The sequence below is a fragment of the Pseudonaja textilis genome, chromosome 5, assembly GCF_049901715.1.
Source record: "Pseudonaja textilis isolate UNSWEBS1 chromosome 5, rPseTex1.2, whole genome shotgun sequence".
Classification (NCBI taxonomy): domain Eukaryota; kingdom Metazoa; phylum Chordata; class Lepidosauria; order Squamata; family Elapidae; genus Pseudonaja; species Pseudonaja textilis.
In genome coordinates, this window is record NC_141994.1 from 73,721,345 (window position 1) to 73,747,046 (window position 25,702).

The following is a 25,702-nucleotide window of genomic DNA, read 5'->3' on the forward strand; positions in this document are numbered from 1 at the left end:
GGACCAAGATGGCGGCGCCCAGCCCCGCGGCGGTTGCTGCTGCTGCTGCCGCCGCCGCCGATGCCCCGGAGAACGAGAGCGGCGCCCTGGCGACCAAGCCGAAGTCCCCGGCCATCACCCCGCAGAAGGTGCGGGAACTAATCGACGAAGGCATCGCCCCGGAGGAAGCCGGGCAGGACAGGTGAGCGAGGAAGGACGGAGCCCGCCGGACTCCAGCCAGCATCCCGCCCCGCGTGGCTTCAACTCCGGCGGGCGGGAGGGCGGTGGCGGTTGCGGGCCGGAGGAGAGGCGGGTTCTGGGCCTGGTGTGGGGGCCGTGTTGGGCGGGATTGGGTGAGGGGAAGGGGCTGGGGGTTTATGGGGGAGTTTCATTGGAGCGGGGTGTTTCTATGGTCTAGGTGGGGTAGGGGCTGGGATAGAACTAGGTGACCGGGAGTTCTAGTTCCACCTTAGGTGTGAAAGATAGCTGCGTGACTTTGGGCCAATCACCAGGAGACTGTGACCTCTAGTCCCGCCTTAGGTGTGAAAGATGGCTGGGTGACTTTTTGCCAATCACCAGGAGACGGTGAGTTCTAGTTCCACCTTAGGTGTGAAAGATGGCTGGGTGACTTTGGACCAATCACCAGGAGACTGTGACTTCTAGTCCCGCCTTAGGTGTGAAAGATGGCTGGGTGACTTTTTGCCAATCACCTGGAGGCGGTGAGTTCTAGTCCCACCTTAGGTGTGAAAGATGGCTGGGTGACTTTGAGCCAATCACCTGGAGACAGTGAGTTCTAGTCCCACCTTAGGTGTGAAAGATGGCTGGGTGACTTTGGGCCAATCACCTGGAGACAGTGAGTTCTAGTCCCACCTTAGGTGTGAAAGATGGCTGGGTGACTTTGGGCCAATCACCTGGAGGCGGTGAGTTCTAGTCCCACCTTAGGTGTGAAAGATGGCTGGGTGACTTTGGGCCAATCACCTGGAGACGGTGAGTTCTAGTCCCACCTTAGGTGTGAAAGATGGCTGGGTGACTTTGGGCCAATCACCAGGAGACGGTGAGTTCTAGTCCCACCTTAGGTGTGAAAGATGGCTGGGTGACTTTCGGCCAATCACCTGGAGACGGTGAGTTCTAGTCCCACCTTAGGTGTGAAAGATGGCTGAGTGACTTTGAGCCAATGACCTGGAGGCAGTGAGTTCTAGTCCCACCTTAGGTGTGAAAGATAGCTGTGTGACTTTGGGCCAATCACCTGGAGATGGTGAGTTCTACTCCTACCTTAGGTGTGAAAGATGGCAGCGTGACTTTGGGCCAATCACCAGCAGACAGTGAATTCTAGACCTACCTTAAGGCATAAAGCCTAAGAACTAGGACCGAGCCGCCTTTTCATTTCGGGAGTTTCCATTCTGATTCTCCCCTGAGCAGTGGGGTCAGACTGAATGGCCCCCAAAGATCCTAGCCCAATTCAAAAATTCCATCCAATGTATTCCTCTGCCACCTATTCGTTTTAGACACTTTTAGGGGGGCCTGAGAGAGGGAGATGGGGGAGAAACTAGTAACACTCGCTGTTGTGAATCGAAAATCATTTCTCTGAGTGCTCTTGCTTGCGTTTCAGAAAAGATTCTTCTGCCTTCGGTGAAGTGGCCAATGGCTCCCCCCAGAGCAACGAACTGCATTTTGAATCCACTAGCAAAGAGGCTTTCTTCAACAGAGTAGAAACATTCACCATATCCTTTGAGTCCCAATTATTCTAAGGCTGCTTCCTCTTGGGGGGCGGGGGAGTGCCTAGAGGAAACAAAATGTACAGGTAGTCCTCAGCTTACGACCACAATGGAGCCCCAAATTTATGTTGCTAAGCTGTTGAGTTTTAAGGTTAAGTGAGGTTAAGTGAGTTTTGCCCCATTTTACATCCTTTCTGGCCACCGTGGTTCTGTCAGGATTCCAGCAATCACCCTAATTAAATCATGATTCTCCAGCCAAACTTCAAAAAATTGCAAAGATTTTATTAGAGGCGACATAATGGCCCTGCCCTGTGTGCAGAGCCAACTCTGGCCTACGTCATTTACAGTCCCCTGTGACCCTGTTTCCCCTTCTCCCTCCTGGGTGTGTCATAAATCAGATTCTCCAACTGAGCACCTTCACGGTATCATCAATCATGTTCTCCAATTAAATATATTCGCGGGCAAAAGCTCTGGTAGTTTAGATACAATCTTTTAAAGATAAGAGTTGGAATGTACTTTTGCTTCCAAACTGTTGCACGGCTCTTCCAGATTTCCTTCCTCTCTCACCCCCCCCTTTTTTTATGGCAACTACTAAAACAGGCCTAGGAATGGTTTAGGAGTTGACATTCGGCTCCCCTCACTGAATCACTGAACTTGTTAAACAAGCCGCATGGTTGTTAAGTGAATCTGGCTTCCCCGTTGATTTTGCTCGTCAGAAGGTCACCAAAGGGGATCATGTGACCCTGGGACGCTGCAACCGTCGTAAATGTGAGTCAGTTGTCAAGCTGTCTGAATTTGGATCACGTGCCAGTGTAGCTGCTATAATGGTCATAAGTGAAAAATGTTCAGTGATTTTTCAGTGCTGTTATAACCTGGAATGGTCACTGAATAGTTGTAAGTCAGGGACTACCTATACATTTAAAGGAGTGCTATTTTCAATAAAAAATGGGTTTTCTCCACAGGTGAAGCATCCAATTATTCCCTTTTCCCCGCTCTCTGTGAGCTGTCCAAATACAGGTAGTCCTCAACTTACAACCACAATTGAGGCCAAAATGTATGTTGTTAAGGTGAGGAATTTGTTATAAGTCAGTTTTGCCCCATTTTCTGATTTTCCTTGCCACATTTGCTAAGTGAAATCAACCGCAGTTGTTAAATGAGTAACATGGTTGTTAAGTGACTCTGGTTTCCCCATTGACTTCGCTTGTCAGAATGTCACAGAAGGGAATCGTGACTCGGGGCACTGTGACTGTCATAAATGTGAGTCAGTTCTTAAAACGTAGAAATAAACTGTTTAAAAAATGTGAGTCACTGTCATGCCCCTATCGGAGTCTGAATCCAAGGAGGAAGCCGGACAGCTGAGAGGGACTGGGAGTGTGGCTCCGTTGGCTGTGAAGGAAACTGGGGAAGGGCAAAGGCCGGCAGGGGAGGGGAGAGGGGGAGTGCAGAGGAAGACCCAGGCCCACCCCTCTTCATCCTAGGACATGCAGGGAGGAACGAAGAAGGGAGCAACGCAGATTGCATGGCTTACGGGAGAGGAAAGGGCCCTGATTCCCTTAGCCACGCCTGGGAATGAGAATTTAAAAGAAATGCATGCTGAGTGTGGCAGCTGCTGCGAGCAAACCTGAGTTTATCTTGTGTTGATTTTGCTTATCTGTGTTCCTGGCATCTTCCCAACTGCGTGAGTTTTGCCCTGCTTTCATGTCTGGAATTCTTGCTCCTGCCCTGCCGGACTAATTACCTCATCTTGTCTTGATTGGACTTACAGTTTTTGTTGACAAAGTTTTGGACTTGATTCTCTGTAGCCAAAGGCTCTTCCTGGGAAGAGTTTTTCTCCAGCCCAGAAGGTAACCAGGACATTGGGGAACAAAGTTGGAGCTAATCAAAGTTGGAGCTACTGATGATCTGACTGTGTTGCCTTTGTGCCAAGCCCCCTTTGGGTCATCACAGTCACTTGTCAAGCATCTAAATGGAAAATATGTGACCCTGGGGATGCCGCAGTGATTGTAAGTGTGAAAAATGGCCATCAGTCATTAATTTTCAGTGATGTTGTAACGTTCGGCGATCATGAAACGAACTGTTGTAAGTTGAGGACTACCTCTATTGAGAGCTGTGAGAATTGGAGGAGATTTCATGCTGGCCTGTAGAAGTTGATGGGAAAACCCAGATTTTTCTTAAATCTTAAATTCTGAAATCTCGAGTGGCTTTCCTTAACGCCCAACACTCCCTCAAGTGGGCAGGCAAACCCCACGAGCTGTCGCCCCTGATCTGCGCCAAGTATGGATGGACCAACGTGGAGTGCGACATGTTGAAATGCTCCAGCTGCCAAGCGTACCTCTGCGCCAGTCTCCAGCTGGCATTCGACTTCAGCAAATGTAAGCCTGTTGGGAGAATCTGGTCTGTTAATATCTGGAAGGCAACTGGAAACAGGATTTATTGGTTGGTTGGTTGGTTGAGTAGTTGGTTGGTTGGTGGGTGATTGGTTGGTGGATGGTTGGTTATTTGGTGGATTGGTTGGTTGACTAGTTGGTTGGTTGACTGGCTGGTTGGCTGGCTGGTTGGTTGAGTAGTTGGTTGGTTGGTGGATGGTTGGTTGGTGGAGTGGTTGGTTAGTTGGTGGATTGGTTGGTTGACTAGTTGGTTGGGTGGTTGAGTGGTTGGTTGGCTGGGTGGTTAGTTGGTGGAGTGGTTGGTTAGTTGGTGGATTGGTTGGTTGACTAGTTGGTTGAGTGGTTGGTTGGCTGGCTGGTTGGTTGGTTGAGTGGTTGGTTGGTTGATGGAGTGGTTGGTTAGTTGGTGGATTGGTTGGTTGACTAGTTGGTTGGGTGGGTGGTTGAGTGGTTGGCTGGCTGGTTGGTTGAGTGGTTGGTTGGTTGAGTGATTGAGGGTTGGTTGGTTGGTTGGCTGGCTGGCTGGCTGGGTGGGTGGTTGGTTGTTTGGTTAGTTGGCTGGTTGGTTGGTTGGTTAAGTAGTTGAGTGGTTGGTTGGTTGGCTGGCTGGTTGGTTGGTTGAGTAATTGAGTGGTTGGTTGGTTGAGTAGTTGAGTGGTTGGTTGGCTGAGTGGTTGGTTGGTTGGTTGGTTGGTTTGCAAAATGAGTTGCCCATCTTGGCACCTAGTAACCCTGGATGGGGCATTTTACACCACCTTGTCATTGGGACTTCACAGATCTTTAAAAGTGTTCTGCCTTGGGTTGGTCTGCTGTTCATCGGGCCTCTTTGCTTCCTAGATAAGGAGAGGTGCCTGGAGCTGCAGAAGGCCTTGTTGGGAGCTCACGAAAAATTCTGCTTCTGGCCGGACAGTCCTTGCCCAGGTAAGAAAAGAGAAAGAAATAGCAAGGTTGGGTTGCACCTGGACATGAGGTCTTCCAGGTGTGTAGGCTGTTTGATGCTCTGCCATTTTCTGTGGGAGATGCTCAAAAGAGGCCCTGATGAAATTGCAGCCCTTCTCTTGGATTGCTGCTCTTACAGTCCCTTAACCACGTGCCTGTCGGAGTATAGCTGGTCTTCGACTTACGGCCACAGTGGAGCCCAAAGTTTCTAGTCAACGAAGGAAGGATTCGCTTACCAACTGTGTGGCTAGTTTAACAACTGTATTCACTTAACAACTGCGGCAAGAAAGGTTATAAAATGGGGCAAACAAAACCACACCCCTCGCTTAACCACTGTTTCGCTTAACAACATAACTATGGGGCTCTATCGCGGTCGTAAATCGAGGACTTCCTGACTTCTGCTTCTTTCCTTTCGGACTAGATCGGTTTTCGGTGCTGCTGGTGGAAGAACCCCATGCTCTCTGCAGCGACTTCCTAGAACGCTTCCGAAATCTCTGTCAGCTGCAGCTTCAGCTGCCCTCCCTGAAGCCGGACAGTCTCAAAAACGTGGTACGCTCTTGGTGATGAGATCAGATCAGATCAGATAAAGATAACTTTTATTGTCATTTTTTTTTACTGTGAGCACACTGGCACACATTATAAATGAAATTCTTTTGCCTGCTCTCAAACGGAGAATATATATCTACACATACACATATATAACACACATATACAGATGCTATAGACATCCGTCCATCCATCCATCTGTTCGTCTATCTATCTATCATTTATCATTTATCATCTATATCTGTGTATATATCTATCTCATCTAATATCTTTCTCATCTATATCTGTGTACTTACCTACCCACCTACCTCATACTTACTATCTAATATCATCTCTCTCACACCATCTATGTCTGTCTGTCTGTCTATCATCTATATCTATCTATCCATCTATCCCTACCTACCTACCTACCTACCTATCTCTATCCTCTATCTATCTCTATCCTCTACCATCTATCTATTTATCTCATCTATCTGTCTGTCTATCTATCTATCTATCTATCTATCTCTATATCTCTATCTATCTCTATATCTCTATCTATCTCTATCTATATATCTCTATATCTATCATCTATCTATCTATCTCTATCTATCTATCTCTATATCTCTATCCTCTATATCTATCTATCTATCTATCTATCTATCTATCTATCTATCTATCTATTTCTATCCTCTATCTCTATCTCTATATCTCTATATCTATCTATCATCTATCTATCTATCTATCTATCTATCTATCTATCTATCTATCTATCTATCTATCTCTATCTCTATATCTATATCTCTATCTATCTATCTATCTATCTATCTATCTATCTATCTATCTATCTCTATCCTCTATCTCTATCTCTATATCTCTATATCATCTATCTTTTCTTTCTTTCTTTCTATCTATCTATCTATCTATCTATCTATCTATCTATCTATCTATCTATCTATCTATCTATCTATCTATATCTCTATCTATCTATCTATCTCTACCGTGTTTCCTCGAAAATAAGACCCTTCCAGGATAGATAAAGGTCTGAGCTCATTAGTTTACCTTTGCAAGCCTGTTTGCCAAGCTGTTCGGCTGATTGTGAATGAAATTCACATTATTAATGCAACAAAAGAGGTTTTGGCCGGGACTCAGAATTTTAGTGCTTTTTGGAGAGGCCTAGGACAGAGCAGGTTGTAACTCGTGCGTTAAATGAGCCAATCTTGGCATGAAGATTTACGGAAGATTCTGCCCTGGGATTCTTGCTCTACCGATTGTGTTTTAATGGGTTTTGGGGTTTTTTTTTTAAATGGTTTTGATTGTTTTTTTTTTCTTTTTTGATACTTCCATGATCAAATGTGGGTTAGGCAGCTCTAAATTATTTAAGGATGAAATAAAATACAGGCAGTCCTCGACTTAACGACCACAAGGGAGCCTACCATTTCTGTCGTTCAGTGAAACATTTGTTTAAGCGAGTTTTGCCCCATTTTTACAGCCTTTCTTGCCCCCGTTTGTTAAGCGAATCACCGCAGCTGGTAACTTAGTGGCCTGGTTGTTAAGTGAATCCGGCTTCCCCCTTGATTTGGCTCCTCAGAAGGTCACAAAATGGGGAAACATGACGCCGGGGACGCTGCCACCGTCGTAACTGTGAACCAGTTGCCTGGCCTCTGAATTTTGATCCCACAATCCTGAGGAGACTTCCAAGGTCGTAACTATGAAAAACATTCAGAAGTCACATTTTTGACTGAAAGGGTCACTAACCAAACTATTGTAAGCTGAGGACTACCTGTATGTCCCAAACTCTCTTTGGAACGTCCGATTAGCATGATTCAAAGACTGACAGAACATTCTAGATGTCTCCAGAATGTTTCCTTCCCGGAACAGCTAGTTGGGCATGTGTGGGTGCAGCGGCCTAGAGGTGGAGCTCTCGCCTCACAATTAGGAGGCTGTGAGTTCGATCCTAGGTTGGAGGCAGATATTTCTCTCTCTCTCTGAGCACGATGAGGATATATATCTGCCGAGCAAAACTCCACATTGGCGACAGGAAAGGTATCCGGCCAGTAAAAACACTCTGCTAGCTCTACTCCATTCCAAGGCGAGGGATGACGTGGTCGTTAAAAGAGAGAAAGCAAAAAACAAAAAACCCAAACAGCAGGTTGGGCATCTCTGTTAGCTTGGAAACTTCTGGAAATCGTGTTCGCCCACCCGAAAGTGGCCGATCGCCATTTCGGGAGAGGTGGAGAGATTTGATTCTAGTCTGTTTGCTTCTCAGTCCTTGACTGAAGACAAGGTCAGCTTTCTCTTGCAATGGATCGAGGAGAAGGAGAAGGAAGAGGAGGAGCACTGCAGAACCGAAGGCGAGAAGACATCGGCCAAGCCGCCTTCGGACCTTCTTCAAGTCCACATCACAGCTTCCATTCTAGCCCTTTGCGGCTGGACCAGTAGGTAAGTGGAAGATCAAATCGGTGTGTGTGTGTCTGTGTGTGTCTTATTTTCATTTTTTATTTGTGCCCCAAACTATCCTTTATTTTTAGTCTCTGGCAAACACACACACACACACACACACACACACCCCACAGAAAATGGATTCATCATTATCTTATTTGAAGGACCCCATAATTTTTTGCAGGGTGGAGTCTGGGCCCACTGACTGGAGCTAGCCAAGTGTTTTAATGGCCGGATGCTCTTCCAGTCACCAGGGTGGAGTTTTGCACCACCACCCCTGCGGAAAATGGATTGATTTGATGACTTATTCATTACTTAGAAATTTTTACATTGCCGCCTGCTCGCACGTGGGAACTCAAGGAGATAAAAAGCACAATATAAAGCAAGGGTCGCCAACCTTTTGGACCTCAGAGACCACCCAACTCATCATTTTAAATCCCACGGACCGGAGACCCTGGGAAAATCCCCCCAAAAGTCTGCAGGAAAATTCCCCACCCTGTTTTTGTACCGATCGATCGTTCTTTATTTGGGATCGCAGGATACCGTCTCCAGCTCCGTTCTCAGAGGGAGGGAGAGACTTTTGGCTTCATGCAAGGAAAGCAGCAGAAGCCGCAGAAGTCTTTCTTTCTCTCCCCCCCAAACTCCGCCAGAAATGAGTCTTTGCAGCCTCTTGGAGCAGGAGGCCTTGCAGGGTCCCAAAGACTCATTTCTGGCGGAGTTTGGGGGAGAGAAAGAAAGACGTTGGCTGCTTTCCTTGCGTGCAGCCAAAAGCAGAAGAAGAAAGAAGCAGGAAAAAGGCAGCCCGGTGGCCAGGCCAGGCGCGTGGGGCGAGTGGGGCAAGTTCCCCCCCCTGCCCTTTCCCCCCTCCCCTCACTACCTCGTGTTGTTCGCAATGCAAGCGACGCAAGCCTTGTGTTCCCATGGGCCATGTGGGCGGTGCAGCCTTGTGTTCCCGCGCAGCCTCGATTAATTGCTTTGGGTGCTGGGGACATTTCTCTGAGGACCACCAAAATTTTCTCTCAGACCACCAGTCGTCCCCGGCCCACTGGTTGGCGCCCACTGATATAAAGGAAAAAAGTGAAGAATAAAAATAATAAAATAATAACTCGCCCTCCCACCTTGGCGACAGCACACATTCCTACCAGGATTCTCTTTAACAACGGCCAGATTTGCATTACAGCCGCCATCTTCACTTAATGACCATGGTGAAGTCACCTGATGAACCCATGTAAGGATCATTCCAATTTAACGACTGAAAAAATTCCAGGCTCAGTCATGGTGTATGTAACTCAAGGGGTACCAGTGTATGAAAAATGCACATAACACAGATAACTTACAAACCGTTCCTTTAATGACCGTTTGAAGTTGCAACGGCAGCGGAAAAAAAGTCACAGGGCCCTTTTTTCACACTTAGCGACCATTGCAGCATTCCCACAGTCACGTGACCAAAAATTCAGAAGCTTGGCAACTGGCATGTACTTCCGACGGTTGCAGTGTCCCGCGATCCCTGTTTGCGACCTTCCGACGAGGCAAGTCCATGGGGAAACCAAATTAGTTTAACGATGGGTTTCTAACTTCACCACTGCAAGTGATTCACTTAATGACGGCGGCAAGAAAAGTGGTCAAATGAGCCAACGCTCCCTGAACAGCGTGTCTGGCATAGCCACCGAACCTGTTGGGCTCTAAGCAAGACTTCCTGAAACACCAAACAACACACGTTAAATCCAAAACCTTTTTATTTTAGTTCGACGGCTATGAATGATCGTCATTCACAGCCCATAATGAGTCTCAACCAGTTATAAACAGTCCCATAGAAGTCTGCCAAAGTCCTTCGGAGAAGTCTGATAAGCACGCACCTTTATCTTTCATGGAGTGCTGCCAACACTAAAGTCCCAATTAGTCTTTCAAAACCAAACAGAGCATAAATTCACCACGGAGATTTCAAGTTCCAAACCGACCAGAGCAAAACAACGTTGCTTCCTGCAAAGGCTCCTGTCCCTTTGCACTTTTTTTCTATCTTATGGGAGGACCAATCACCTCCAAGCCTTACTGCCTTCTTTGTCTTAGCTGTTCTTGCCTTCTGGCAGCTCTGCGCACACGCACACTGGGAACAGGCTCCCCCTGCTCCTCCTCCTCACTGCTGTCAGATTCTGGAGTCTCCGGAGTCAGCACATAACTCCCAGATGACCCTGGCCCCATCTCTGCGTCAGACGCAGGACCCTCGTTCGAGTCCACCCCAGACTCCAGGACTCTAGCCCGTGTTCCTCCCCACTGTCCGACTCTGCTGCTGTCTCTGCGGGCTGTCGGTGGACTACAACAAGTTGTAAGTCGAGTAGCATCTTCATGTACCATATTTTGGGGAGTATAAGACGCACTTTTTGTGAAAATGTATGGGCGTCTTCAGCACAGCCTGATTTAGCACAAGCAGCTGAGCTGTTTCAGGCTTCAGGGATTGGCTGTTGCCGCCTCCGTGTGCCCCATGTTGGGACTCCACGCGCCCGTTTTCCGCTTGTTCCAATCCTCCGCCGCCCAGGACGAGCCGAACATTGTTCCCGCGGAGGCCCCCAAAAAACGGGGCACGCAGAGGTGGCAACAGGCGATGGCAAATCCCTGCAGCTTGGAATAGCTGATCGTCGGGAGGCTGATCCAACCCGACCATCAGCTGCTTGTGCTCAATCCGGCTGTGCTGAAGCTGAAAGCGGCTTCAGAGAGGTGCGTCGTATCCTTCAGAGCGTCTCATACTCTGAAAAATACGCTGTGTGGTATTTAAATTGTGCTTTGTGTGAAGCAGACTGGCTTTGGATCCTCAGGTTTAATTTTTGTCTGTGTCTCTCTGTGTGTGTGTATGTCTTTTTCCTAGTGCTCCCTCTGGCTCTGTCCGTCTGCCCTTGATCAGCTGTTGCCGTTGCATAAGGAAAGTGGGGCTGTGGAGTTTTCACCAGATGGAGTCCACCGAGACCGAGCTGGAGAACCTCCCCAACGTTGGCCCTGTGGCCGAGAAACCCCCTCTGGGGCCCACCTCCTCCCCACGACGGATGATCACCCGGAGCCAGGACACGGGTGTCCCTCTGGGCTCGGAGCAGGTAACGCTTGAAGCTGGAGGCGCAGCTTCCGAGGGAGGCTCCTGAGGGCAAGGCCTGTGCTTCTAGTCTTGATGTCTGTAGAGATACCACGTCCTTCAAGTCTTGGTTGTCCTAAAGGGGTTGGTTTTTTTGTTTTAAGAAGCAACTAGACCTTCTGGTTTTTCTTTGAAGGCATTTCATTTCTCCTCTAAGAAGCTTCTTCTAGCTCCAACTGGATGGTGGAGGACAGGATTGTTCCTCGTTTCAGACAAAGCTGGTCATTTGAATCCTTTTCAGAGGGTCGTTGAGGCCACCTGGAGGTTTACCTGTGTCCTCAGGGTCACCTGAGTGGTGCAAATGGGTGTGGAGCCTTCTGACTGGATGGTGGGGAAGGGAAGGATTGATCCTCCTTGCAGGCAGCTGGTCATTTGCATCCTTTTTAGAGAGACATAGAGGCAACTTGGAGGTTTATCTGTGTCCCCAGGGTCACACCTGAGTGGTGCAAATGAATGTGGAACCTTCTGACTGAATGATGTTGAATGGGAGGATTGATCCTCCTTGCGGACAGCTGGTCATTTGCATCCTTTCAGAGGGTCGTTGAGGCCACTTGGAGGTTTATCTGTGTCCCCAGAGTCACCTGAGTGGTGCAAATGGGTGTGGAGCCTTCTGACTTAATGGTTGGGAATGGACGGATTGATACTCCTTGCAGACAGCTGGTCATTTGCATCCTTTTTAGAGAGACGTTGAGGCCACCTGGAGGTTTATCTGTGTCCTCAGGGTTACCTGACTGGTGCAAATGGTTCCTGTGGTCTTCAGTGTCCCCACCCCCCACCCCCCCCCCGGAAATCCATTCCTGCTCCCACCCCATTCCAAGGGTGTCCATCCCAAATGGCATAGCTAAAAGTCTGTAGAGATTCTCCGCCCTTCCAGTCAGGGTTGTCCCAAAGGTGCTTTTTCAGGAGGCAACTGGACTTTCTGGTTTTTCGTTTGAAGACCTTTCACTTCTCCTCCAAGAAGGTTCTTCAGCTCCGACTGGATGGTGGGGAAGGACAGGATTGATACTCCTTGCAGACAGCTGGTCATTTGCATCCTTTTAGAGAGTCGTTGAGGCCACTTGGAGGTTTCTCTGTGTCCTCAGGGTCACACCTGAGTGGTGCAAATGGGTGTGGAGCCTTCTGACTGGATGATGTTCAATGGGAGGATTGATACTCCTTGCAGACAGCTGGTCATTTGCATCCTTTTAGAGGGTCGTTGAGGCCACTTGGAGGTTTCTCTGTGTCCTCAGGGAGGATGATTGTTGGGACTTTTCTGTGTGTGAATGCCATGAATTCACAGTAACTAAATAGATGGTGGGGTTTTGGGGGACAAGGAGCCTGTTTCTCGGTTCTGCTAAGGTTCTGTGGGTCAGAACTCCGTCCGTCTCCTTCCTTCCTGCAGCACGAGAAGAGTCCGTCGCCAGTGATCAGCCGCACGAGGGGCGGGGACAGCTTCAGCGAGCACCCGGAGGCCGAAGCAGCCAGCCCCACCCCCCGGAGCCGGCCTGTGACCCGCAGCATGGGCCACGGGGAAGCCTGCGGCCCAGGAGCTGAAGTCCCGTCCAGCCCCCACCGGAAAGCCAAGCGGCCACGCCTGTACTCCTCCAGCAGTTCCGTGAGCGTGCGTAGTTAATTCGTTTGTCCGTCTGTATTCCCACTTGCGTCACATTTATAGACGGCCCCAGGTGGCAAACCTGTCGAATCCTCTTCCTTCCTCTTGTTCTCCCTGCAACAACAACCCTGTGAGGTGGGTTGGGGTGATAGAGTGGGAGGGACTGGCCCAAAGTCACCCGGCTGGCTTTCGTTCCTAGAACTCCCGTTCTGGGGATTGGCCCAAAGTCACTCAGCTGCATTTACAGAGTTAAGGCGGGATTAGAACGCACCGTCTCCTTGTGATTGGTCGAGAGTCTTTTTATGCCTAAGGTGGGACTAGAACTCACTGTCTCCTGGTGATTGGCCCAAAGTCACTCACTCAGCTTTTAAATGGGTCTACAACTCAACATCTTCTAGTGATTGGCCCAAAGTCACCCAGCTGGCTTTTATGCCCAAGGCAGGACTAGAACTCACTGCCTCCTATGATTAGCCCAAGTCACTCAACTGGTTTTCATAATTAGGGACTAGAACTGGGGATTGGCCCAAGCACTCAACTGGTTTTATAGTTAAGGGGACTAGAACTCCCTTCTCCTGGGGATTGGCCCAAGGTCAGTCAGCTGCATTTACATAGTTAAGGCGGGACTAGAACTCCCCTTCTCCTGGGGATTGGCCCAAGTCACTCAACTGGTTTTCATAATTAAGGCGGGACTAGAACTCCCCTTCTCCTGGGGATTGGCCCAAGGTCAGTCAGCTGCATTTACATAGTTAGGCGGGACTAGAACTCCCTTCTCCTGGGGATTGGCCCAAGGTCAGTCAGCTGCGTTTACATAGTTAAGGCGGGACTAGAACTCCCTTCTCCTGGGGATTGGCCCAAGGTCAGTCAGCTGCATTTACATAGTTTAAGGCGGGACTAGAATTCCCTTCTCCTGGGGATTGGCCCAAGGTCAGTCAGCTGCATTTACATAGTTAAGGCGGGCTAGAACTCCCCTTCTCCTGGGGATTGGCCCAAGTCACTCAACTGATTTTCATAATTAAGGCGGGACTAGAACTCCCCTTCTCCTGATGATTGGCCCAAGGTCAGTCATCTGCATTTACATAGTTAAGGCGGGACTAGAACTCCCCTTCTCCTGGGGATTGGCCCAAGTCACTCAACTGGTTTTCATAATTAAGGCGGGACTAGAACTCCCCTTCTCCTGGTGATTGGCCGAAGGTCACTCAGCCGGCTTTCATGCCTGAGGCAGGACTAGAACTCACTGTCCCTTGGTGATTGCTGATTCATAGCTAAGGCGTGACTAGAACTCACCAGGTGATTGTGCCAGGTACACTCACCTGGCTTTTATGCTTAAGGCAGGTCTAGAACTGGTGTGAGGGCCCTGGCAATTCCCTTTTTTTTCAGAGCCATTGTAACTTTGAATTGTCACTAAATGAATGGCTTAAGTTGAGGATTACCTGTAGGAAAGCTGTTTATAAAGACCGAAATCAAAATCTCAGCTCTGGTAAAGAAGGAGGAAGAAACTCAAGAATCACCTTGATTCTCTTTGGTATAAGAGGGGAAACAGAAGGAAACCTTAGCAGCTCAAACTCCTGTTGTTATACCCCAAAACCATAAGGTTCTTGTAAGGTTTGTTTCCTGACTTGGCCTAAGGCTAAAGATCTAATAGATTAACACTGGCAATTAAAAAGAAGAAACCAGATTTTAACATGCTAAGGGATTTATTTTATCAATGGTTGGGAAACAAACAAGTTAAAACTGAGTAGATGAATATATAGAGGAATAAGTTAAGATTTATAAAAGTATTAGATGTAAGAAATAACGGCTTATAGAGAAAATGTGATTATTGTTATATTGGTAAGAAAAGTATTATCATTGTTAGCACAAGATATATCTACCCATTGTATGAATGAAAGATTATGAAAAGCTCAAGAGATCACAGAAATCGGTGGTCCCATTCTGTTTAATCTGGTCAGATCCCACTTGGAGTTCCATCTCCAGTTCTGGATACCTTAATCTAAATAGGATGTGAACAAACTAGAGCACATCCAAAGAAGATCCCCCCCAAGAACAAACTGGAGCACATGTTGTGGTTCGCCAGCAGCAGTTGCAGACGGCTGAGGTCTCAGAAAGTGAGGACTCAGATGAGGGGCCTGCCTGTGATGCAGGGATGGGGCCAGAGAACCATCAGGGAGTGGAAGGCTGCCTTCAGAGGTTGTGGAGGCTGGCAGCAGTGAGGAAGAGCACCCCGAGGAGCCTGGGCCAAGTGCATGTGCACAGAAGGAAAGAGCAGCTGCAGCAGCACGGGCAACTCGGGAGTAAGGCTGCAAGGTAATGGCCCCTCCCTTAAGGGATAAAGCCAGCTGAGAAACCAGAGTTCTTTGCAGGAAGCAAAGAAGTTTTTTGCACTCAAGCCTTGTGGACGTTCGGAGTATCTTGGTTGGTGTTTGGAGACTCTGTGTGTGTGAAATATTTCTTGGCAACTTTATCTAGCATTCTTGGCAGCCTTGCACCACCTTGGCAAGGCTCATTCTTATCAGAGACAATTAGTTTGAAACAGCCTTTTCACCGGGAAGGAACAGAATTCATAAAGAATCATTAAAAGGTTTGGCTGTTACCTCCGATTCGTGTTTGTTTCCTTGAAACAAGGTTTGGGTCAGAACATCACGTCCAGAGAAGATCCCCCCAAGAACAAACTGGAACACGTCCAGAGAAAGATCCGCCAAAATAGTTCCAGGTTCTATCAAGCAAGGTGAAAAAAAGGACCTTAATCTGCAGGAGAGAAGATGGAGAGGATGGAGGTCTTTGGTAGCAATCAAGATCTCCCCTATATGGTTCCAACTGGTCAGTAGCTCAGTCATTGTTCTCATCAGATGCCTCCAGAAGGCCTTGGACTTCAGTCCCCAGAATTCTCAACCGATTAGAAGTTGAAGTCCCAGCGCAAGAAGAATGGATGTTAGTTTGAGAAAGGCTTCAGTAGATAGCTTCTTGTTCGTCTCCGGTTTCATTTTTCTTCACTACATCTTAGATCAAAAGCTCGGTCAGGTTCATCCAAGGACTAGTGGTCCAATTAAAGATCGTTTCTGGAGACCTGATGGAATATATGAACATCTGAATCTACTTAGCTTAGGTCAGGAGTTGTGATGACCCAAAGGGGCGTGGCACAAAGGCAACCCAGTCAGATAATCAGTAGGAGTCCCTTTATTCGCTCCAACTTTGCCCCCAATGTCCTGGTTACCTTCTGGGCTGGAGAAAAACTCTCCCAGGAACAGCCTTTGGCTGCAGAGAATCAAGTCCAAAACGTGGTCAACGAAAACTTTATAAGTCCAATCAAGGCAAAAGGAGGTAATTAGTCCAGGAGGGCAGGAGAAGGAATTCCAGATGTGAAGGCACGGCAATAACTCAACACAGGTTAGGAGGATGCCAGGAACACAGATAACCAAAACCAACACAAGATAAACTCAGGCTCTCATTCCCAGCTGTGGCTAATGAAGGGAATCAGGGCCCTTTCCTCCCCCGTAAGCTACCCAACTCACATTGCTCCCTTCTCAGTTCCTTCCTGCATGGCCTAGGATGAAGAGGGGGTGGGCCTGGGTCTTCCTCTGAACTCCCTCTCCCTTGTTCTACCTCTCTCCTGCTCTGCCCAGCCAGACTTTGCCCTTCCCCAGTTTCCTCCACAGCCAACGGAGCCACACTCCCGCTCCCTGTCAGCTGTTTATCTTCCTCCATGGATTCAGACTCTGACAGGGGCATGGCAGGAGTCTCCAAACTTGGCCACTTTTAAGCCTTGTGGACCAACTCAACATGGCTGGATGAGGAACAGTGGGAGTCGAAACCCACAAGTCTTAAAGTTGCCACGGTTGGAGATCTCTGGCTTAGGTGAAGATGAGCTAATTCCTTTCCCAACTTAATCTGGTTGTATGAACCCAGGCTGTTGTTCTCCCCTAACAGGACTCATTGACCCGGGTTTTCTTCGACCCCCTGGCCCAACACCGTGACTGGTGTCCGTGGGTCAACGAGGTGAAAGAAGCAACAGGACTTGGAACCAAAGGGGACTCCCTGGAGGAGAAGGCAGACCGTGGTTGGCAGGTGGTCCTGAAAGTTCTTCAGGCTTCCAGGCAGTCAGAAAAGCCAGCCCACCTGGAGTCCGAGGTGAGTCGGACCATCAGTGGTCATCTACTTGGTCTATGGCAGGAGTGTCCAGGCTTGGCAACTTGGGAGACTTGTGGACTTCAACTCCCAGAATTCCCCAGTTAAACTCCTCCCCCCACACACACCCTGGTTTCTGCCACTCCTACAGATCCATACTGTAAAATTGTAAACTGTCTAACACGGTACTAATTGACAAAGTTCAGATAACAGATAATCAGAGTTGGAAGGGACCTTGTAGGTCATCTAGTCCAACCCCCCGCCCAAGCAGGAGACCCTACACCATTTCTGACTGAAGGCAGTCCAGTCTCTTCCTGAAAGCTTCCAGCGATGAAGCTCCCACAACTTCTGAATAACAGAATAATAACAGGTTAACAGAAGTCGGAAGGGACCTTGTAGGTCATCTAGTCCAACCCCCTGCCCAAGCAGGAGATTACACCATTTCTGACAGAAAACAGTCCAGTTTCTTCTTGAAAGCCTCCAGGGATGAAGCTCCCACAACTTCCGAGGGCAACTTCTGTTCCATGGGTTGGTTGTTCTCACTGTCAGAAAGTTTCTCCTTATTTCCAGGTTGAATCTCTCCTTGTTCAGTTTCCCTCCTTTTTTCTTTGTCTGGTGCTTTGGAAAATAGCTTGACCCCTTCCTCCTCTCTGGGGCAGCCCCTCAAATGTTGGAAGACTGCTATCCGGTCTCCCCTGGTCCTTTTCTTCCCTAGACTAGCCAGGCCCAGTTCCTGCAACCGTTCTTCATATGTTTTAAGTCTCCAGTCCCCTCATCCTGGTTGCTCTTCTCTGTACTTTTTCTCGAGTCCCAACATCTTTTTTATAGTGTGGGGACCAAACCTGGATGCAGGACTCTAGGTGTGGCCTTACTAAGGCTTTATAGAGTGGTATTAATACCTCCCTTGATCCTGATTGTTTCCCTGTGCAACTTAGTTCATCCAACTTCTTCCAATCCAACTCTGGAAGGTACATCAAGAACCGGTTAGGTGCTGTCTTCTGCAGATGCAGGTCCCAAAGTTGGATCAGAAGGATTTGGATGGATTTTGGTGGTCATTTACTTCAGCATTTCTCAACCTTGGTGGTACTTGAAGACACGTGGACGACAATTCCCAGAATTCCTCACCCAGCCTTGCCTAAGGTGGGACTGGAGCTCACCATCTCCTAGTCAATGGTCCAAAGACACCCAGCCAGATTTCATCCATAAGGTGAGAGTAGAACTCACCCGGTGATTGGGCCAAAGTCATCTAGTCAGCTTCCATGCCTAAGGCAGGGTTAAAATTTACAGGCTCCTAGTGATTGGCCAAAAATCATTCATTCATCTTTTGCATCTAAAATGGGCCTACAACTCGACATCTTCTAGTGATTGGCCCAAAGTCACCCAGCTAGCTTTCGGGCCTAAGGTGGGACTAGAACTCAACGTCTCCTGGTGATTGGCCCAGGGTCATCCAATCGGTTTTCATGCCTAAAACGGGACTAGAACTCACTTTCTGGTGATTGGCTCAAAGTCATCCAGCCACCTTTCATGCCTAAAGCGGGACTAGAATTCACAGTCTTCCTGGTCATTGGCTCCAAATCAGCCAGCCAGTTTTCTTTTTCTCTTTTTTTTAAAGAAAACTTTATTAGCGATTAAAAAAGAAAAAACAGTATATACAAAACATTGAATACAACTTAACATTATAGACAAAATTGATACATACAAATACAATATAAATAAACATACAGAACGTATAAAACTTCTATATGCTTCTGATCAACTAAGATGGTGTGCTTTCTTCTTGGTAATGATTTTACTACTATTCATTTCTTATTTGGTAAACATTCTTCATTTAAGTACTCCATTCATCAAAGACAGATCTTTTAAGTTCCTAGTTTTTTCTCTTTAATCCACTTATACCATTTATCCCAAGCTGTGATATATCTTGAGTCATCCTTATTCCTAAGTTTCAGTGCAGTCAAATATTTTCTGAGTAATCCAATTCTTTGTTGGGATTTGTTCGCCTTTCCAACATTGTGCCAACGCAATTCTTGCCACTGTGATTATATGGAGAATTAAGTATTTAATTTCATTTGCATAGTCCCCTTTTAACATTCCCAACAAAAACATTTCAGGTTGGAATTCTAACTGAATACTTGTAATTTCTTTTATCCACAGTCTATTTTTTTTTCCCCAATATTTTTTACTTTTTGGGCAGAGCCACCAAGTGTGGAAGAAGGTGCCCCTCGTTTGCTTAGATTTCCAACACTTCGGACTCATATTTGGATAAATGTTAGCTAACCTTGAGGGTGACAGATATGACCGGTAACACATTTTGTATCATCTCCTGGTGGTTGGTCCAAAATCATCCAGCTGGCTTTTCATGTCTAAGCCAAGACTAGAACTCCTTGTTTCCTGGCGATTGGCTCAAAGTCACTCAACTGGTTTTCATATTTAAGGCGGGACTAGAACTCCCCGTCTCCTGGTGATTGGCCCAAAGTCCCCCAACCGGCTTTAATGCCTAAGGTGGGACTAGAACTCCCGTCTCCTGGTGATTGGCCCAAAGTCCCCCAACCGGCTTTAATGCCTAAGGCGGGACTAGAACTCCCTGTCTCCTGGTGGATTGGCCCAAAGTTCCCCAACCGGCTTTAATGCCTAAGGCGGGACTAGAACTCCCTGTCTCCTGGTGATTGGCCCAAAGTTCCCCAACCGGCTTTAATGCCTAAGGCGGGACTAGAACTCCCTGTCTCCTGGTGATTGGCCCAAAGTCCCCCAAACGGCTTTAATGCCTAAGGCGGGACTAGAACTCCCTGTCTCCTGGTGATTGGCCCAAAGTCACCCAGCCGGTTTTCATGCCTAAGGCAGGACTAGAATTTCCCGCCTCCCAGTTTCTCTAGCCTGCTGCCTTCACCATAGACCAAACCGCTTCTCTCGTAACATTTCTTTGGCATCCGTGTCGCTCTACTTTCTCATTTGTCCCTCTCTTCCCGGCCGCAGAGTCTCTCGACCAAATCCCGCAAGGTCTTCCAGATTTTCCGCCAGTGGGAAGCCGCCTGCTCCTCCTGAAGACCTGCCGACAGCATCGGGACGGTGCAAAGTGGGCACAGCAGAAACATGACCCATTCGGTTAGCAGGAGGGACGTTGTGTAAGAGAAGAAGAGACCCAGGGAGGAATAATTACCTACCACCTCGCCGTGGCAAGTCTCACCCTCTTCCCCCATCCACGGACAGAAGCATGGGGCAGTCGCCCGCCTCCCACCAAAGAAGAGGCCTTACCTGCGGTGCGGATCCTGGGAAAAAAAATCCTTCTGCCCTTTCAAAGGCGGGCAGGGACACCCGAGCATTTGTGAAACCCTTGCGCCGGTTCCCAGTTGCCGGGAGGCCTCCAGCAGCTGAACCCCGAGAAATTCCCATTTTTAAACTGAACCAGATCTGTTCAGCAACAAGGTCGAGAAGATCCCTTCCCACGGGATCTCTTGGGTTCATCCTCGGAGCTGAGTTCGGGTCTTGGCTTCCTTCCTCCTGCCCCTCTTCAGGGTGTGTGTGTGTGTGTGTGTGTGTGTGTGTGTAAAATTTGTTGGGGGAGACCTGATTGGACATTCTCATCACCAGCACAAATATCGGCCCCTGGCACTCCCTGCTGGGGCCGGACACCCCCCCACCCTCCCACCCCCGGTTAACGTGCTTCGCATGAAAATCCTTTGACTACCCGAGGATTCAAATATGAGTAGAAATCCTGGCCTGCTTGGGGCAACTAGGATGGAAATGGAACAACTTGTTTGACTTCTTATTTTTAAGAGGGAAAAAGAGAAAGCTCTCCCAGAATTCCCTGTGACGATGTTGAGTCTCTCATCTGGCCAAAACATAATAATAATTTGACGCTCCTTCCCTGTTTCATCATTTGAAAGATCGAAAAATTGCTTTTCCTCCGCAGACAGGTGGGAAAAATTGGAGAGAGCTTGCCTCAAATCAGGGGTGTCCAACGTTGTCAGCTTTTAAGGCTGGTGGACTTCAACTCCCAGAATTCCCTTAGCCAGCTTTTCAGGATGGCCTTCAACTCCCAGAATTCCCCAGGCAGCTTGGCTGGCTGAAGAATTGTGGGAGTTGAAGTCCGCCAGCCTTAAAAGTTGACAAAATTGGACACACCGGCCTTAAATACTAAGTTGTGTATGTGGGCAACCCCCTAAAACATCAGAGGTGGTAGATATACAGTTGAGAGCTGTTTGACATCTGGATAAGAAGCCCATTTCATGCCTAGCTGGACCCCTTGATTAAGAAAAACCCATGTTCTAATGTTTTGTGCGATGTTTGTATAAAATAAATAGCACAATCCAGGCCTATTTATTTGGCGTGTTGTGATGTTTGTCTCACTTTTCTCCCAGGAGCTGTGGGGCTGGCTAGGCAGAGAGAGGGAAAATTCAGAAAATCATCCAGTGGCTGAGGGTAGATTTGAATCCAGATCTCCCTAGACTTAGTCCATCATTTTTGGCGCTGTGCTACTATCTCATGCCGGGGTAGAAATTATGAAGGAAGCAATGAAAACCAAAAAAATGTTTCATTTCCCATCCAAGAAGCTTCTTCAGTTCTGATCAGAACTTTTTCCAGAAAGCAACTAGACATTCTCGGTTGTTTTTCTTTGAAAACGTTTCGCTCCTCCTCAAAGAAGCTTCTTCAGTTCTGATCAGAACTTTTTTCAGAAAGCAACTAGACATTCTTGGTTGTTTTTCTTTGAAAATGTTTCGCTCCTCATCAAAGAAGCTTCTTCGGTTCTGATCAGAACTTTTTCCAAAGGGCAACTGGACTTTCTTAGGTTGTTTTTCTTTGAAAACACTTCGCTCCTCGTCCACGAAGCTTCTTCGATTCTGATCAAAACCAAAGAACCTTCTTGGCCAGGGAGCAAAATGTTTTTAAAGAAAAGTAAAAAAAAAACACAAGAAAGCCCAGTTGCCTTTTGGGAAAAGCACCTGTGGGTCACCTGGGAGCCGTTTTGCCAGGTGAGTCGCAGGATGAGACACTCAGCAGGGACGTTCCCTCGGCCGGAAAGAGAATCAAAACAACATAACATCCCGGCCACTCACTCGTTGCTTCGTCGCCAGAGGACAATTTTTCACGGCGTGATAATGAGACACACCTTGGCAGACGAATCCCGACACGTGGAGCATTTCCCTGACAGCGTTTCATGTCGGCCGCAACCCCGGAAGTCCGATGGATTAACATGAGGCAACGTGGCAGCCTCAGCCCACGCCAAGTGGCACCGTGCCTGGTGTCACGGGACACCCACCAAGGAAACTGAGTCAGGAGGAGGTTACAGATTTCCCTGAAAGGGGAATCACCCAGGCTGGAGAGGAACCCAAGGAACGGGGTTCGAGCATGCCGAAGTTTGGGAAAAGAGTCGCGGGGAAGATTCCCCCCAAACGGGCGGATCTTCTCAAATCCAACTCAAAAATCCCATCCTTCAGTTTTTAGAGATATCTTACGCTTATTGTTTTGTTTTTATCCAGTAAAATAAAATGCAAAACAGAAAAACATGAATAACAACAAAAGAAAAGAAAAAATGTGTACAGAAAAGGGGAGAAAGTCCCAAATGTTAATTAAGTCTAGCATTAAAAATAAAAGAGTCCATCCCAGCTGGATGCTGATAAAAAAATACAGAAAAACCGTGATAAATTCTCCTTCCCTTATATAACAGGTCAGTTTCCCCATCCTTGTTTAACAAGAATACCATATTACTACTGTATATAAAACAAATATTCCAGATGGGATCTTTGATAATGAAATTGACTCAACATCTAATCATATTATTATTACTATTATTAGATTTATTATATATTAATATTCTATGCCATATTATACTAATATAACATAACCCAAAATTTATGTTGTTAAGTGAGACATTTCTTAAGTGGGTTTTACCCCATTTTACAACATTTCTTGCCACCGTTCTTAAGTCAATCACTACAGTGGTCAGTAACATGGTTGTTAAATGAATCTGGCTTCCCCACTGACAGCTTGTCAGAAGGTCCCCAAAGGGGATCGCATGACCCTGGGAACACCTGCAACCGTCATAAATACGAGCCAGTTGCTAAGCATCTTAAGTTTGATCACGTGGCCACGGGGATGTTGCAACGGTCGTAAGTGTGAAAAATGGTGGTAAGTCACTTTTTTTAGTGCCGTAACTTCAAGCAGTCACTAAACACTTATAAGTTGAGGACGATAGATAGATAGATAGATAGACAGACAGACAGATATGGATGGTAGATAAATATGGATGAATGAATGAATGATAGAACAGATTGGATGAATGGATAGATGGTAATTAGAGATATAGATAGATTGGATGGATGGATGATAGATTAGAGAGAACAGATTGGATGGCTGGATAGATGGTTGATTAGATAGATGATAGGATGGATGGATGGATGGATGATAGAGAATAGATTGGATGGATGGATAGATGGTAGATAGATGATAGGATAGATGGATGGATGATAGAATAGATTGGATGGATGGATAGATAGATTAGATAAATGATAGGATGGATGGATGGATAGATGGTAGATTAGATAGATGATAGAATGGATGGATGGATGATAGAACAGATTGGATGGGTCGATGGTAGATTAGATGGATGATAGATTAGAATAGATTGGATGGATGGACAGTAGGTTAGATAGATAGATAGAATTATAAATATATAGAGATGGAGATATACAGAGATAAAGATATATATACAGAATTTTTTTTTTCACAAATTGTATTCAAAGGCATCTGCCGTTGGGAGCCACAACTGGTTTCATGCGATGCACTGAGTGGCTGGATGCACAATAAAAGCAACCATATATGGATTCTGTTATTGTATTACTCGCAGGCAACTGTTAGCACCTCTCATCCGAGTCACAAACTTTTACACAAAGATGCCCGCGGACACCTTTGAATCAAATTTGTGAGTCGGAAAAGGTGCTAAGAGGGGGCCATCCAATGTTTGTGCCATTGCAGATGAACACAACTCTCCTTGTAATTTCGGGGTTGGAATAATTAACAGTATTATTCATGGCAATAATTACTCTGTTCTTCATCATCATGTTATTGCAAACATGAGATGTTGCTGTGTAATGATGATGCTCGCGAGTAACTCGCCATGAGTTAGTTTAATTCGACTTTTCATGCTGTTATTATAACCAGTCACCTGGTTTAATTATAACCAGTCACGTGGCTTTTGCTCACCTGAGCCTCCCAGGTATTCCTCAACTTACAGCCTTTGTTTAGTGACCAATTGAAGTTCCAATGAAGGCAGGAGAATGTATGTTTCCCAGGGTAAATAAGTGATGACCCAAAGTGGCGTGGCACAACGGCAACACAGCCAGATAATCCGTAGGAGTCCCTTTATTAGCTCCAAATTTGCCCCCAATGTCCTGGTTACCTTCTGGACTGGAGAAAAAGTCTCCCAGGAACAGCCTTTGGCTGCAGAGAATCAAGTCCAAAACAAGGTCAACATAAACTGTAACTATAAGTCCAATCAAGGCAAGATGAGGTAATTGGTCTGGCAGGGCAGGAGCAAGAATTCCAGATGTGAAGACACGGCAATAACACGATTGGGAGGATTCCAGGAATGCAAATAAGCAAAGTCAACACAAGATAAACTCACATTTGCTCCCAACAACTGCCGCACTCAGCATGTATCTCTTTTAAACCCTCATTCCCAGCTGTGGCTAATGAAGGGAATCAGGGCCCTTTCCTCTCCCGTAAGCCCCCTATCCATGTTGCTCCCTTCTCCGTTCTTCCCTGCATGCCCTAGGATGAAGAGGGGGTGGGCCTGGGTCTTCCTCTGAATTCCCCCTCTCCCTTGTTCTGCCTCTTCCCTGCTCTGCCCAGCCGAGCTTTGCCCTTCCCAGTTCCCTCCACAGCCAACGGAGCCACACTCCCACTCCCTGTCAGCTGCTCCTCAGAGTCAGACTCGACGGGCATGACAAAATAGGGTTGCAGGATCCAATCTTCTCCCGACTTGTCTTTCGAACGGGGCTCAAGCACGAGTCCAAAAGCTCGGAAGATCAAACCTCTGGTCCCGGTGACAGACCCAGATTGGATCTTGAAATTACAACGGCACCGAAAAAAGTGACTTCTGACTACCTGGGGCGTGGCACAGAGACAACACAAACAGCTGGCAGTGCAAACCGCCCCTTTATTGCTCCAAGTTTCCCTCAAACGCTCCCAGAATTCCAGCAACTCCCAGAGCCAAAGTGATGAATACCAGGGGTGGGTTGCAAATATTTTTACTACCGGTTCTGTGGGCGTGGCTAGGTGGAAGTGGCCAGGTGAGTGGGGGGTGGGGCTTCTTTTGTATTGTGTGTGCAGCATTCCCACCCTAGCCCGCTGTTTTTTGGGCTTCCTGGGCCTCAGGGAAGCCCTCTGGGTGAAGCAGTAAGACAGCGAGATGGATCCCGGCACAGCTGATTGTCGGAACAGCTGATCGTTGGCAGAAAAAAAAAAGAGAAATACTGGTTTGGCCGAACCGGTAGCATTTTTTACCCGTACAACCCTTGCAACATCACCATGGTCTCGTGATCAAACTTTGGAGGCTGGCTTCGTATTTAGGATGGTTTGCAAGGTCCCCCTTTTGCGACTTTCCGATGAGCAAAGTCAACAGGGAAGCCAGATTCATTTAATGACTCCGTTCCTAACTTTACAACTGCAGCGGTTCACTTAACGACTGTAGCAAGGGAGGTCATAAAATGGGGCAAAAACTCCACAAATGTCTCGCTTAGCAACAGAAATTTGGGAGTTCAGTTGTGGTCATAAGTCAAGGACTGCCTGTATTTCCCTTTTCTTTCTCTTTGAACCTCTCTTTTCACAACGGATGGCATTTAAAGGCCGCTCCTATACCTTTAAAAAATCCAAATTAATTAAACCT

General features: G+C 47.3%; 1 protein-coding gene across 2 annotated transcripts; it reads left to right on the forward strand.

The window, feature by feature from the left end:
* On the forward strand, window positions 1–21,138 carry ZC3HC1 (zinc finger C3HC-type containing 1). 2 transcript variants are annotated; one of them, XM_087935373.1, is made up of 10 exons: window positions 1–181; window positions 1,589–1,699; window positions 3,915–4,066; window positions 4,919–5,002; window positions 5,442–5,569; window positions 7,815–7,987; window positions 10,848–11,070; window positions 12,487–12,705; window positions 16,621–16,821; window positions 19,792–21,138. In XM_087935373.1, exons 1-10 carry the CDS (start codon window positions 9–11, stop codon window positions 19,858–19,860), a joined length of 1,533 nt encoding a protein of 510 aa, XP_087791499.1. In that variant the 5' UTR covers window positions 1–8; the 3' UTR covers window positions 19,861–21,138. The 2 variants fall into 2 exon arrangements, with proteins under 2 accessions (XP_087791499.1, XP_087791501.1); XM_087935375.1 differs by having other exon boundaries at window positions 12,487–12,699.
* Window positions 21,139–25,702: the final 4,564 nt, after the last annotated feature.